Below are 15,790 nucleotides of genomic sequence, written 5' to 3'. Positions count from 1 at the left end.
TTGTAACACCATCCAAGTACCTCAGCCAAGGGGGAAAGTGAATGCGGAGAAAGGAAGGCGACTTGCTCCAACTAACTGAGAGACCCTGTTGGACAAAATATCGCCTCATCTCTCACAGTCCTGTTATAAATTTACTCACCACAATTGGGCAGGTCAATCAATAAGGCAATTTATTAATTGGTTGATAAGGAACGGGCAAGCAGTGCTGGGGAGGCGGGGAGTCTGCGCTCCGCCAACACGTCCGTCCTAGCCCTGGGCCCTGCCCCTTTTATCAGCAGTTTCTGGCGGGGTCGTGTCGTGCTCACTGTGCTGGGTACAAGCCCGAGCAAGCCTGAGCATGCTGGTTACCATTCAAGTAGCAGTAGCTACAAGTGCTCACCAGGTCTGGGCAAGGCTCAAACATGTTGCAGGTTACACTCCTAGCAAGCAGGTAACAGCAGTGACAAGTCTGTTCATGTCCACACAAGCCCGCGTTTCTTTATACATAAAAAGTGGATACAATTCATAATTACAGTGACAAAAGAAAAACAATACATAAAAACAAAAAGCCAACCATTTACAGCAAAGTGATTTAAACAAATGTAATGAAATCATTAGATTTTTCTGTGTCTCATATCCATGTTTTACTTTGGATTCAGTATTCTTGTTTCTATTAATCCCATGGTGTATTTTCACAATGACACGAATCACTGTGTAACATCTCAGAGTCCATAAAGTCTTTGTTCTTCTTCCCAAAGTCCAGGAGTTTAGCACGAACGTGGCTGAGGAGCAATCCATGTCAATTAGTAAAGCTTACCACAAATATCAGTTGATTTAGCTAGTTGTAATGATCACGAATCGTGTGTCTTAAAGAGGTTACACACTAAGGGGGACATGGATAGACGGATCGAGATGTCTCGAGTACCTTCCAATCACCTCAGCCAAGGGGAAAGGGAATGTTATAAATGAGAAACAAAAGTCTTGATATTCAGCAACATTTAGATTGCTTTATTTGATATAGACAGAGCAAGCAGCACACTGGGGAACGTGAGGGGTCATTGCCCACACCACGCCCCAGTGAACCCCAGCCCACAGCTTCTTCTTATACTATGGTTTCCCACTGTAATCAATAATTTTTCTTTTTTTAGCTGTCACAATTTTGACAGGTAAACAGTGGTGGTCAAATAAACATCCTTATCCCAATTCACAAAATCTCTGCGATAGGCAGTTTCACAAAATAACCATCTGGTCTTTGTAGATAACCACCAGCAAAGTTCTGGAAGTCTGGTCCTTGAGATAGGAAGCATTGATCAGACAAAGGCAGGAAGGGCTATTGGGAAATAGTCTGATTTTGCAAGCTGGTAGTATATGCAACATATTTGGAAAACATAACCTAACATAACATAATATAATAAAATATAACATAATATAACGTAAGATAACATAAGAAGGTGATTTTAAACAGGATGATTTTATCATATAATTTCCTTTATCTAGTGTCCATGCTTCACTTCAGAGCTTAGTATTCTGATTTATACAAACCCCAATGCTTCTGTGATTAACACGAATCTTTTCACAATTATCACAGGAATGAGGAGGAAATGCGGCCGGGAAATGAGGAGAAAAGAAGGCTACTTGCTCCAAAGAATTGAGAGAGAGCCCGCTGGACACAAGCCTGATGGACTCTCTCCCTTTGCTCGAATCAAGGGATTTTTACAGGACTCCTCTGCCTCCTTTATGGACACGAACCTCTAGCGATGTGAAGTTTACCCTCTGAGGGTAGGCGTGGGGGCGCTGGAGCTCCTCTACCTGGGCAGGGGGGAGAACAAACCAGTACAAACCAGTGCAGAGTGGGGCAGCTGGGCAGAATTCAGAGTCACAAGGGGGCACTGGGAGCGAGGCAGGGCAGGGGCGGGAGTGATCGGCGAGGGGAGGGCGGGGAGAAGCTCCCGCCTCGGCCGAACCCCCCTCAGGGATTGACAATGGGGGGGCGGCTCCCGCCCAAACCGTGGGCGGGAAAAGCGCCCTCAGGGATTGGCTGGGCGGGACGGGGGCGGGGCGGGAGCAGTTCCCGCCTCAGCCAAACCCCCCTCAGCTGGGGGATACTCAGGATAGCACGAAAAACCATCAAAACCCCTTTGACATGACAACAAAACTGACCAACATTTAATACATTTGAATAAGTATAAAGTATTAGAGGCTATATTTTACTTACATTTCAACAATGGAGGGTTGAAAAGGAAGATTGTGCACTAAAATGTGGAAAAACCAAGAAAACCCCCAAACTCCTTTATGAAACCCTCGAAATTAAGTAAATTTGAGTAGAAGCATAATAGAGATGGATAAATCTTGATCAGTTAAAGCCACAGTTAACATATAATTAAAAAACTGAGAGGTACAAAATGGGGCTTGGGGTGTTAAAACACCTCAAGAAAGAACCAAAGAGCCCCAAGCGCCACATTCCCCTCATGCCTGGGCTGGCTGTCCCACAGCTCAAGGACAAGAGTCCTCCAGTAGCTCAGAGTAGCAGCAGCCCTCCTACTGATGCAGAGCCTGTGGAGAAAGTGGTCAGTGGCCCAAATGTGTGCTTTGGAGATCAGAGTTGGGTTCCTAAATGCTGTCAGAGCTCTCTCTAATAGAGCTGTGGTGGCTGAGGGATGTACGTGGGAAGGGTTTGCCTGCCATGAACTGGACTTGTTGATCATCTGAGCTGTGTTCAGGGCCAGTCTGGGAGCCTGTTCCTTTCCCCTTGCCCAAGGGCAGAGTGTTGGTGAGGGCTGGAGTTGGAGGCTGTGTCTGCCCCGACAGCCGGTACCGTGGGGCTGTGGATGCTCCTGCCAGCGTGGGCTTGTCTGAGCCGGGCCTTGTGCCTCTTCCAGGTGTCCCTGCTGCAGTCACAGCTGGCCCAGGACTGACAGCACCGGCAGAACTACACTGAGTGCTGTGCAGGGAGCAGGCAGGAGCTGTCAGACCTTCACCAGGGGCTCTCCTGCTCCTCTGCAGCTGTGCTCAAAGAACCCAGAGCTGCTCTGGTGGAACAGAGACTTGAAGCTGCATTGGTCTCTGAACCTGAACTTGGCAGTGACATCCTTGGGCCATCAGTCACTGCAGAGACAGGCCCTGGAGAAGGCAGGTGCAGCTCTTCTCTTCCCCGGAGGATTTGTGCCCTGCTCAGAAGCCAATTCCTGTCATCTGGGGCACAGAGATCCTCCCTAGGACTCAGACGAGTGCTATCGAAGATGAGGGTAAAAGACACGTGCCAAAGCTTTTCCAAGCAGACCCATTTGGTTCTTGAAGGTCTGTTCCTAGTGAGCTATCTTGGATGTAAGCAGCAAGACTTCTGCTTAGAAGACCTAGTGATGTATTGCCAAACAGAGGGCAGAGAAAAAAGTGCACTCGTGGCTGTCTCAGGATTCTTCATCTATTTGATGGGCCTTAAACACTGCAGCTCTTGCCATTTCTCCACAGGAATTTCAAAAGCCCCTGAAACACCATTTTTCCTACTCATGTGACTTTTCTAAACACAGACCTTTAATTTCTATGAAGATTTGTCAGGACCAAGAACCTTTTACGGCTTTGTCTTACATCTCCCATATGTCAAGGAAGACAGAAGAATTCCTGTGACTCAGGAACCAAGCACATCCCTAAAGAGCATGTGGGTCTTCAGAATGCTGAGCCTTAAAACTGATGTGGTCTGGACCAGCGACTTGGAACTCATGGTATGAGCCGGGTCCCTGCCCAGCTGCCCAGCACGGCTGTGGGGACACGGGGGAGGCAGGGCAGGTGCCAGGGCCAGGAGGGAGCTGGGATGGAGGGAGAGCCAGGGAGGGCCATTCCACCAGCCCCTGGAATGATGGGCTTTGGATCCTGGCAACCATCAACAGCTCATGATCATTGGGGCTTGGACCTTGTAAAGGCCAACGGGCACATTGATTATGTGCTATTGCCAACAACCTTTGATGACTTGGGTTTAGACCCTGCAAAGGACAAGAATCTTTTGAAATTCAGGTTTAGACCCTCCAAAGGCGAAGACAATTTGGGAACTGGGATTTACACCCAGCAAAGGCCTAGAGCCTTTGGAGATTGTGGTTTAGACCCTGCAAAGGTCAAGAACTTTTTGGGTGCTGTTGTAGAGACCCTGCAAAAGCCAAGAGCACTTGGCGATTGGGGTTTAGAGCCTGCAAAGGCCAAGAGGGTTTTGGTGCTTTGGTTTAGACCCTACAAAGGCCAAGGCAATTTGAGACTGGGGTGTAAAACCTACAAAGGACATAAGCCTTTGGGCTCTGGGATGTACACCCTGTAAAGGATAAGAGCCTTTGGAGACTGGGGTTTAGACACTGCAAAGGCCAAGAGCCTATGGAGATTGGGGTTTAGGCCCTGCAAAGGCCAAGAACCTTTGGAGAGTGGGGTTTAGGCCCTGCAAAGGCTAAGAACATTTGGGAAGTGGGGTTTAGGCACTGCAAAGGATAAGAGCCTTTCGAGATTGGGGTTTAAACCCTGCAAAGGACAAGAGACCTTGGAGGTTGGGGTTTAGACCCTGAAAAGGCCGAGAGCCTTTGGAGATTGGGGTTTAGACCCTGCAAAGGATAAGAGGCTTTGGAGAGTGGGGTTTAGACCGTGCAAAGGATAAGAGGCTTTGGAGAGTGGGGTTTAGAGCCTGAAAGGACAAGAGACCTTGGGAGATTGGGGTTTAGAGCCTGAAAGCCCAAGAGCCTTTGGAGATTGGGGTTTAGACCCTGCAAAGGATAAGAGGCTTTGGGCACTGGGGTTTAGACCCTGCAAAGGATAAGAGGCTTTGGGCACTGGGGTTTAGACCCTGCAAAGGCCAAGAGCCTTTGGAGATTGGGGTTTAGACCCTGCAAAGGATAAAAGACCTTGGAGATTGGGGTTTAGACCCTTCAAAAGCTATGGACCTTTGGACACTGGCATTTGGTCAGTGTTCATGCAAAAGGGGCAGATGGAGCCCTGGCAGGTGAGTGAAAAATCCACTGCTCTCCTTGTCACAGGCCCGGCAGGGGCCAGGCTGGGCCTGGGCTGTGCTTCAGGGAATGGTTCCCTTTGGGAATAGCAAGGCATTAACAGTTGGCTGTTCCAGAGCTGGCAGCAGCTTTGGTGCTTGCTGTGAGGACAGGCCTGGGAGGGAATGGAGGGCTCCTGGCCATCCCAGAGCACAGCCACATCTCCTGCTCTGTCCTTGTCCCACTGGAGGCCATGGGCACAAACAATGGAGCAGCTTTTCATTGCCTTCCCTTCAGACCAATTTACAGCCCAGCCTCCATGCTTCCCAGAGACAAGAATGGGTTTCTCCCTGACATTTCCAAGATGATCCCTGGAGGCCACAGGGATAATAGGAAGATGGGCAACTCCCCTTCTGGTGGACTTAGAAGTGATGACACACCTTCCAGCATGTTTGTTTGTGCTGCTGTCAAATTACTGGGCTGGAAATATTGGCAAGGAGGGGAGGAGGAGCTCAGCTGGAATTGCTGAGCTCTGGGACAGGCTGGGAAGCTCTTAGAGGTGACTGCCTCAGGGGCAACCATGAAGTCTGAGTGTGCTCTTCCCTGTGCTCTTCCGGGGCACTGGAGGCCTTTCTCACCAGGGATGTTCCTCCAGAGGCCCTGAGGTGAGCAAACTGTGCTGAGCTGGCTGGGATTTTGAAACTGCTTCTCCATGAATGGACATTGGTTCTTGTGAGATCAGAAGAGGCATCTCAGTGGTACTTTGGAATAGGAACAGAATACCTGACCAACAGCTGGATGTGGGCTTTCAGGTGCTGTTAGACGAAAGTGACAGCATGGCCAATTCCATCATCTGCACTGACCGTCCTGGGAACACGCTCTCAACTCGGACACCACTGATGAACAGCGACCCTTGGAATTGGTTCAGGAAACCACAGACAATTGTGGGCACTTGCAGAGACATTTTGAACAAATGGCAGAGAAATGTCATAGGCTCAGAAGCCACAAGCAGCACATACTCTGTCTTGTAGAAGAAATCAGAAGGTGAGCATGTGCTCCTCCTCCGCCACCTCATGAGATCTGAGACAATCTGATTCCAGGCCTGGGAGTTCAGAGGGGTCCTGTGTGAAGAAATCCCCTGCCCTCCCATGCATAGAACTCAGTGTGGCTCTTAAGCATCATCCTGCCTGGATTTTTCCTGCTCTGCTGTGAATCCCAGGGCTGTCTGGGAGATGCAGAGGAATCATGGAAGAGAAGACTCCTTCTTCTCACCATGCTGCTTCCCTGAATTGTGTTCTTTGTGTGCCCCTGCCCAGCCACTGCTTCTCCCTGAAGGAAAGCAAAATCCTGCCTTCCTTTGCCTTTGCCTCTGGAGGATTTCCTTGGGGGGGAAAGAGCAAGGTCTTCCTTAGCCCACTGTGCCCTGCTCCATCCTGCAGTGCTGAAAATGGGATCAGTGTCCCCTCAGGCCTCTTCGTTCTTCTGACTGAGCCTTGTCTCTGCAGTGACTGTGCAAACATGGAGAAGCCCAAAGAAATGCTGCAGCAATGCACTGGAATCCCGGAGCCAGGAGCCTCGAGTCTGCGTCAGAAGAGCACCAAGGAGCAGAAGGAAGCGTCAGCCGAGGCAGAAACGGCAGAGCAGAAGGACAGGATGGAGGTTGGGTTTGGAAATGAGACTGGTTCTCCATTGAAAACTTGTCTTGCTCTGCACACTGGGACACTGCTGTGCACACCTGGCTCAAGATGGCCCATGCATTTCTTAGCCAGGGATATGCAGGTTCATTGGCAACGTTGTATATGCTTCTGCAAAATGTGTTTCTTTGGGCAGCCACAGAGCCTCGAGAACAGGGATTGGAGCTGGGGAAGGGTCTGGAGCCCAGGTGTGATGAGGAGTGGCTGAGGGAGGTCTCCTGTCCGTCAGTCCTTGTGACTGAGTCTTCAGAGAGGGGACGGTGACACCTCCTTTTCTAAAAGCCAGTGCTGTTGTCTTTTCAGCTTGGGGGTTGTGGGAGGGATGAAGCTACAGATTTTTAGCGAGGAGCTTGCCTGGAACTTCATCTTGAAGGTTTTTCCTCCCCTCCTCAGGCAAGTGAGCGTGAAAGGCACCATGCGGAGATGCTGCAGCAATGGGAAAAAGAGAAGGCAGAGAGAGAGCAGGAGCACCAGAAGGTGCTGCTTGAGATGAGGCAGAAAGTTGCCACCCTGCAGGCCCAACAAGAAGAGGAATGTACTAGATTTGAAACTGCCAAGCAAGAGGTAATGATTGTGAAAGGAGAACTGGTGTGATTTTTTGCAAGGCTGGAGCTGTGGGAGATGGCAGGATATGGGGCTGTGTGGAGCATGCCCACCGTGTGTTCTCCATGGAATTTGGGATGGTGAAAGGTGAACGGGGCTGTCTTTGGCACCAGGAATGATCCCACTCATAGGAAGCCAGGCAGACACATCATCTTTCAGCTGAGATTTGTGTGCTGCTCTTGTGCTCTGTTTTCCTAAGACGTACCTCAGAGTATCTTCACTGTTCTCTTCCTGCCCCCTTTTGGTGTGTACTGGCAGGTGTTCATAGCCAAAGGGAGTTTAGAGGACTTCTCTTTTGTGGGCATGGGGAGGGTGCAGCAGGAATGCTGAGACAAAAGAGAACAATCTTTTTAAAGCCTCGTCTGGAGTATTTTTGAAGAGTAACCCAGAGATGTCTTCTGGGCAGGGTTTCCAGTCCCTTCCTGGGAAGCTGTGGCTCCCCCGGGGCAGACAGTGGCCCAGGGGAGCAGCAGCCGAGTGCTCTGAGAGCGCTCTGAGAGCCCATCAGTCTCTGCCTCTTGCCACACAGATGGTGCAGGGCAAGTGTGAAGCCCTCTGCTCTTTCCTTCTGTGCAGGTGCTGCTGGAAGAGCAGAATGAGAGGAAGGCTTTATCAGAGGCACTGCTCCAGACTCGGGGAGAGCTCAGCCGAGGCTGCCAGCAGGTGCAGCAGCTCAGGCAGGAGGTGAAAGAGCAGCAAGAGAAGGAGCAGGTAAGTGTGAGTAGGCAGGGCAGAGAGGGCAGGCCAGTGACAAGGGCACAAAAGGCAGCTCTGGGACTGAGGAGGCAAGGGCTGCTTCAGGCCCTGGGAGCCCTTCAGAGCCTGCTAAGCTCCAGAGCTCAGCCCCAGGAAGGAAGGCTTGCAGAGGAGACACAATTGGGTAGAGAGGCCAAAAGAAGAAGCTGAAGGAATGGGATTTGGAGACAGCATGTGCGAAAAGCTGAGGCTGAGGACAGCTCCCAGGAAGTTGCTCTGCATTTTGTTGCCAGACCATCAAGGCAGAGCTGCAAGCTGAGCTGCAGGAAGCTCAGAGCGAAATCCAGGCAGCACAAAGGAGGCACCAGGAAGAGCTACAAGGCATCAAGGAGGAAATGAATCTCCTCCTTGAGCAGAGGGAGGCTCTACAAAAGCAGGTGAGCAAAACAGCAGTGGCACCACAGTCATCCAGGGAGGGATCTGTGGCCTTCTTGCTTTTCCATGGCAGAGCAGCAGCTGATGGGATGATCCCTGGGGCTGCCTGCTCCTGTGCTCTCCATGGCAGCTGCTCTGAAGGACACTCAGTGCTCTGCTGAATCTCAGCTGCTGCCCTGGACGGCTGGGCTAGTGCTCTCAGCTGTTGGCCAGCAACCATCAGCATGGATTCCTGCTGGCCTCTTCTTGCTAGCCTTGGTTTGGGAGGTGCATTTTCAGGTGCCCTTGGTGGGCCACATAGAAACTGAAACAAATTGTCCATATCCATTTTAAATCTGGTGCTGTCAGGAAGGGGAGAAAATCTGACTTTTCTCAGAGGCACAGAATCTCAGGCTGGGGGAGGCTGGAGGCACCTCTGGAGGTCACCTGGCCCACCCCCTGCTCCACCAGAGCCACTCAGAGCCAGCTGCCCAGGATGTGTCCATGTGGCATTTGAGTCTCTCCAGCCATGGAGACTCCACCACCTCCCTGGGCACCTGCCCCAGTGCTCAGCCACCCTCCCAGTGCAGAAGTGTCTCCTGAGCTTAGAGGGCCCCTCCTGTGTGTGTCACTTTGTGCCCGTGGCCCCTGGGGCTGTCCCTGGCCCCGTCCCCTCTGCAGCCTCCCCCTGGGTATTTATCCCCAGGGATGAGATGCCCTGAGCCTGCTCTGCTCCAGGCTGGGCAGTCCCAGCTCTCTCAGCCTCTCCTCACGGCAGAGATGCTCCAGTCCCTCCATCACCTTCCCGGCCCTGTGCTGCACTCTGTCCACTCTGTCCCTGTCTCCTGTACTGGGCAGCCCAGCTCTGGGCCCACCACTCCAGGGCTGGCCTCACTGGTGTGGGGCAGAGGGGAAGGATCCCCTCCCTCTCCCGGCTGTGACACAGCTCCCAGTGCAGCCCAGGACTGTTCTGCATTGCTGCAGGAGCACATTGCTGGCCCGTGGGCATCCTGGAGTCCAGCAGGATCCTGACAAATTCTGGTTTCCCAGCTGGGCAGCCCCAGCAGATACTGGTGCCTGTAGTTGCTCCTTCTCAAAGACAGGACTCAGCACTTGTCATTGAACTGTCGCCCTTGTTGAACTGGCAGCCCTGTGGATGGCAGCACTACTCCCTGGCAGATCAGCCACTCCTCCTGGTTTTGTGGGAGGGTGCACTCTGCCCCATCACCCAGTTTACTAACAAAGGTGTCAGAAAGGACTGGACTTAACATTGTCCTCCAGGGCACACTGCTGGACTTTGTGCCACTGAGCACCAGGGATCCAAGAAGGCAGATTTTGTGCAAGGTGTCTTTGCTTGTATGTACATATTCAGAAAGAACTGGCAGGATTTACAATAGGAATTTCTCTTCCATATCTTACGGGGGGAAAATGTAATGATCCATGCTCCCTCTCACTAGCAGTGGGGAAAGGAAAAGTGGTCCTGTTGTTGGTGACAATAGATGTCAGCTGCATAGGAACCGTGCCAGTCTGGTGTGACCTACTGTGGGAAGGAGCACTCTGAGGGAGGTAAAAGCTGGGGTGTAGAGATCCCTCAAAGACTATTCTTCAAACCAAAGAAGCCCCTGCTTTGTGAGGATCAGGAACAATTCCTAGGCAAGGGCTGAAACTGTGCTTCTGGGAGTTCCTTTACCTCCCAGATCAATTTTTCCATTCATGATGATAGATCAAAATTGAAACCTGCCCAGATCATTATTTACTCATCTTCCTACGACCTTTGAATAGGAGGGAAGAATTCTTGCTCCTGAAAACATTCAGGAACTGGCTGAAGATGAGAAGGTCAAGGGCTGAGGGCGTAATTCCAAACTGACGTGGCTGCCTGTTCCACCCTGCTCTGCCTTGCCCTGGCAGCTCCACAGGCAGAGCAGCGCCCACAGTGAGCCACTCCCCGGATCCGAGAACCAGGGATGTGGCGAGGGTCAAAACCCTTTGGCAGTCCACACGTCCGAGGAAGAGCAAAGGATGAGGGAGAGTCCTTCTGTGGGTCCAGGAGAGGATTTATTAAGGGAACGGGAGGGAGGCACACAAGACAACTCCACCCGATGCGAGGAGACCACAAAAAGTGAGGAGGTGTGGGTGACAGCAACTTAAATAGGGGACCGCCCAAAAGGGAGGGTACAATACAGCAACGAATCGCTACAACTTAGGGGGGTAACCTAAGGCGGGGCTGGTTATACATAAAACCAATAGGGGGAAACATAGGCGGGGAAACATATGTAACATCAAATCATCTACCAAGAAGGGGATGACTGATACAGAATATACTGGAAGGACAGGAGGGGCTAGGAGGGGATTGACAACTGTGTGGGTGTGGATTAGGGAGACAGACAGGAAACAGTCTGGAAAGTGGGTTGGGACTAGGGTTGATTGATCAGGGAAAGGCGGAATTAGGGCAACTGAACTACAACAAGGGGGGGGGTACAAACAAACGGAACAAATCATCTAACAAAGGAAAACCATCTAACAAAGGAAAACGGCAGTAAAATAATGCGATGCAACAACAAATAAGGTAACTTAGGAGGGTGAAAAGCAGAATCACAATCCTGGGTGACAGGAGATCAATTGAATTAAGAAGTTCTGATCAACCTCGACTCAGAAAGGAACAATGTGGAAGAAAAAATTGTGGAAGAAGAATCAAGTTATCCTGGAGGAGTGTAGAGACATTCTGGTGGAAGCAGTATGGAAGGGGGATAACAGGGAGTTCTTGAGCCAGGCTTACACCAGGTCTGAGGACCAGAGGAAGCTACAGCAGCTGTCTATTGTCTTCAAAAAAGTCTGGCCACTGAAGGTGGCTCCTGAGAACTTCAAAGAGCATTACACCAGTCTTAAAGATGGGCACAAAGGAGGGTCTGCAGAAGAGCTACAGGCTACTCAGCTCAGTTGGAATCCCTGGGAAGGTGATGGAGCAAATCCTCCTGGACACCCTTTCAAGCAACTGAGGGGGAAGGGCACTGGCAACAGCCAGCACAGATTTCCCTCGGGGAAATGGTGTCTGGCCAACCTGATTGAATAAGGGAAATAAGGGGAGGTCAGGGATGGTGTTGCCTGACATTGCAAAACATTCAACAGCCACGCAGTCTCCTCACAGCCTGACTGCTGAGATATGGACCGAGTGAATGGTGAAGTGAATGGAGAACTGCCCAAACCAGCGGGCTCAGTGCTGCTGCATCAGGTGTATGAAGTGGCCACGTTGTGGTGACACCACTCACAGATCATCCCTGGAGCCACTATTGCTGTTGATTAATGACTAATATTTCTATGCAGAGCATATAAAAGCTCTGCATATAATTTGCTCTAAGCAAATTTGTGCCATGAAACTTTACAAAGGGGTGTTCATTCCACCATGCTCATACATACTCATCACAAGGCACTTCCTAGCTCCTAAATGAACATTCCTTTTCCTAGAACTACTTTACCCACCTCTGCCCGTTACTGCAAGTCCTTTTATGGTCTTAGAGAGTCATCTGAAGGAGTCTCTGGTGGTCATATTCACTGAGAGCCCCCAAAATTGTAAGTGCCCTTGCCTTGAACTTCTCTTAGGGCATGCACTGCTGTTTCTTGTTATGTAACTTTGCCACCAAACCCACCTTGTTTCCTTGTTATCTGTTCATCCAATGTTTCCACCTCTGGTTAGCATCCTGTGTGTCTACTTCGACATTCTTTTATCTAATTTGCTACTTAGTCTTTAAGCTCTATTTTATAAATCAAAATTTCTATTTTCCGTGTTGCCTGTCACAGTGAGTGGCAGCAATGCATCTTCCTGCCTGGAGCCACCCCCATTTCCGTGCAGTCTTGGCCCAATCAGATGACCCGGTCTCCTCAGGAGCTGCCCTTTGACCTTGTCAGGGACCACCCAATGGACACGATGGCAGCTTGGTAAGCCCTGGATTTGTCATCCCTATGGTGATGTTTCACCTCAGCATAGAATCCCAGACTGCTTTGGGCTGGAGGGACCTTAAAGCTCATCCAATTCCACTCCCTGCCACCAGACCAGGTTGCTCCAAGCCCCCTCCAACCTGGCCTTGGACACTTCCAGGGATGGGGCAGCCACAGCTGCTCTGGGCAATCTGTGCCAGGGTCTCACCAGCCCTCAGGGAAGAATTTCTTCTAAGCCTGTCCTCTGTCAGTGGAAAGCCATTCCCCTTGTCCTGGCATTCCAGGCCCTTGCCCAAGGTGCCCCCTCACCTCTCTTGGGAGCCCCTTTAGGCACTGGAAATGCCTCTGAGCTCTCCCTGGAGTTTTCTCTTCTTCAGGCTGAACACTGCCAGCTCTCACAGCCAGCTCAGAGCAGAGGGGCTCCAGGCCTTGGAGCGTCTCTTTGGCCTCTCTTGACTCACTCCAGCAGCTCCACATCCTTCTGATGGACTGTTGGACTGGAGGCAGCTCTGCAGGTGAGATCTCCAAAGGCAGCCATGTTGGGGTGAGGCGTGAGGAGGTAGGGGTAAAAGTCAGCCTCGTCCAGGAGTGATGTCCCCACCTGGCATGGCCTGGTAATGTCCCATGACTTGGCCAGCACCACGGGCAGCTCAGCAAGGTGCTCTGCATCCACCTCCTTCAGAGGGGTCTGCAGGAAGCTGTACATGCTATGGAGCACCCTGGCCTGTTTGCTTTCCTGCAGTTGTGTCAAGCAGGCTGTCTTGCACACATGCTCCAGTTTGGCCACTACCAGGGCAGTGGGTATCTCTAAAAGGACTCCTATGGCCTTTAGGGGCCCCTTCTCCTGTTCAAGGCATTTTCTCAGGATGGTGGCTCGTGTCCACAGGAGCTCAGCCACATTTTTGCGGTAGGAAACGCTGCCTTTCAGAGCCACAGCCTTAGTGCAGTCTGCAAAAGGAGGGTGCAGGTTCATCAAATTTGGGGGACTATCCAGTGGAGGCAGGAATTAGATTGAGGTAATTTTCCTCAGGAAATCCTCTGACTCAGGATTTCCCAACAGGATTGCAAGTTGCTTGAGCTATAAGAGCCAAAAAAAAGGATTTGAGACTTCAGATGGCTCTTGAAGATGCTGTTCATTGTATCCAGATGATACAGCAATTTACAGCTTGTGGGTGACAAGAGCCTGGCCTACAGCTATCAGCTACAGCTGTAGGTTTGTCTGAAGCCAACTTTAGTTCTGGTTACAATGCATTATATACTTTTCTTTTAATACGTAACAGCCAATCAATACCTTTACTATTACCTATAGCCTACCATAACTACTAACATTACCATATTCATGTCACTATTTTCCAATCACAAAAAATTAGTACGTTACAGTTTAAGCTAGAAGTTGTTTTTCGCTTTTCTTGCAGTGGAAAATTCGGAGACCTTTTTTCTACTTGCAACATTGGCATTCTTGTTTGCCTGTAACATCTTTTTGCTTGGTAAAAACATTTTTTGTTTGAGGTGGATTTATCCTTTGCTCTGAGCCATAAAACCCCCTTCCAACTCATATACCCTTTGCCTTCTTAGTTATCCAGTAAGACTGGCTCAGCAATTCTTTTCTTCTGTTTCAAAACTTGCCTTCATTTCTATTTCTTCTTCAGAGTCTACATTCAAAGATCTTTCTGCTAAACATACGTATCTGTGAGACCTTCCTGTCAAATCCCTATCCGTCCCAGCACTGAGCATCTCCTGCTGTCGGCCCAGCAGTTCTGCAGCATGGCGAGTAGCCCGAGTGGCTTCATGCTCTATCTCCTCAGCCAGTGCCACAAAACCTCTACAGAGAGGCTGGTGCAGACACCTACCTTAAGGAGGAGATCTGTTACAGCAGAAGCTGGCTTGTAGCTAGCCAATTAATTTGGCCATAGATCAGAAATTTACTTCAATTAGCCTGGTCTAATTAACAGGCCCAAGGTGAACAATGATAGGGTATATTCAAACTCAAACAGAGATTTCACACATTGATCTTCTATCCTAAGCAACAGACACTTCACTGGTCAGAAAGCTGAGCAGCCTGAACTCCCAAACAATCAGCTGTCATGAGCCGGGGAATTCAAGCCCTCTATTTAAGAAGAGTCTCGAAAAATAAAGAGGATTTTGTCATATGGATCAATAAGGGTCGTGTGGTCTGTCTCCTATTATGACCCCAGTAAATGCTACAGGTGCCTGCTGAGCACAGGAATGAACAGCCACAAACAGGGAGACACCTGGGCAAGTGCAGAGGCTAGGGACAACTCTGGGAGGAGAAGCTGTTCTGTGTCTCTGATGATGCTGCCAGCCCCCTGAAGGAGCAGCCAAGACAAGTGCTGCAATCTGACTTGTCCTGCCCTTTTCTGCTGTCAGATGCACATGGGACAGACTTGCTGCCACAGGTCCACCAGACTTGATCCAGGAACAATGGAGAGCCATGCTTTGGTAGGGAATGGCCTCCTGCAAGGGGAAAACAGGATCTTCTAGCAGCAAAGCCTGAGCCTGTGAAGCGGGCCACCTCCTCAGCAGACACCACAGTGCTTCCCTCCAGCCCTGAACATCAGCCACAAGTGCTTGCTTTTCTTCAGTGCCTGCTGCTTCTTCCTTTGTTACAAACCAGTGCAGGATTTAGTTTGGAAGCTCATGCACATGTCTTTAAGGTGCCAGCACGGAGGAGACGCACGACAGCTGCTGCACAGGGCACATGTTCCTCTCACGATGGCACCATGTCTCTGCCTTGGGATGCCTGCCTGTGGAAGGCGAGTCTGCCCTCAAGCATGGCCACTGTAGTCAGTCAGGGGCACAGGCTGCAGCTACAGCTGCCAAGCGTTGCTGTGAGGCTAGCAAGTCAAGAGCAAACCATTGTGGCCAATTCTGCTGAAGCCTTTAGCCAAAGCACATGCAATGGTGCCCACAGTATGGCCCTTTTGGCATTGCGGCCAGTGCAGATACCGCGTTGAGCAGGTGCTGGTGTTCAGGGCGCTGCTGTTCCTGTGCTGGCTCTGGTGCTGTTTGTGTGGCGCCCAGAGGCACTGGGGCAGCAGCGACTCGGCCGCCCTGCTCAAGGAGACATGGCTGCCCTCCCCATGGAGGCAGAAGCTCTGTGGGCCCAGAGCTCTGTGTCAGAGGTGCCTCGGTCTCAGCTCTGTGGCCTGGGCACACCAGCCCTGCCTCTGCCCACTGCCCTGCAACCCGCAGTGACCGTGCCCTGGCAGGGCCCCCTCGGCCTCCTTGTCCTCAGCCAGCCCGGCCTGGGCCCCTCGGGACTGTCCCCACCCTCCTGCTGAGGCCCAGCCTCGAGGGCTTCTGCCACAGGCATGGCAGACTCTCTGGTGAAGCACCAGGGCAGCCGGGTGGCAGGAACAAGGCGGCTGCTGGGGTGCTGCTTATGGCCTTTCAAGCCCAATTCCTCAGGGCTTTCCACCAGCGCGGCCCCTCAGGGGCCTCTTGTCCCCTTGGAAGCTCCTGGCACCCAATCCCTCCCACCCATGTGGACCT

General features: G+C 51.1%; 1 protein-coding gene and 1 pseudogene across 1 annotated transcript; one reads left to right on the top strand and one right to left on the bottom strand.

Annotated features, from left to right (window-relative positions):
- Positions 1 to 6,455: 6,455 nt before the first annotated feature.
- On the top strand, positions 6,456 to 12,733 carry LOC148221779 (uncharacterized). The gene is made up of 6 exons (XM_088175212.1): positions 6,456 to 6,596; positions 7,025 to 7,195; positions 7,811 to 7,945; positions 8,224 to 8,367; positions 12,225 to 12,277; positions 12,655 to 12,733. Exons 1-6 carry the CDS (start codon positions 6,456 to 6,458, stop codon positions 12,731 to 12,733), a joined length of 723 nt encoding a protein of 240 aa, XP_088031338.1.
- Position 12,734: 1 nt separating this feature from the next.
- The window catches only part of LOC148221777 (sacsin-like), a 56,492-nt pseudogene continuing 53,436 nt past the window's right edge, over positions 12,735 to 15,790 (bottom strand).

The sequence above is a fragment of the Sturnus vulgaris genome, chromosome 17, assembly GCF_052056855.1.
Source record: "Sturnus vulgaris isolate bStuVul1 chromosome 17, bStuVul1.hap1, whole genome shotgun sequence".
NCBI classification, from domain to species: domain Eukaryota; kingdom Metazoa; phylum Chordata; class Aves; order Passeriformes; family Sturnidae; genus Sturnus; species Sturnus vulgaris.
The sequence above is the reverse complement of the archived record's forward strand: the minus strand, read 5'-3'. Positions and strand labels throughout refer to the sequence as shown.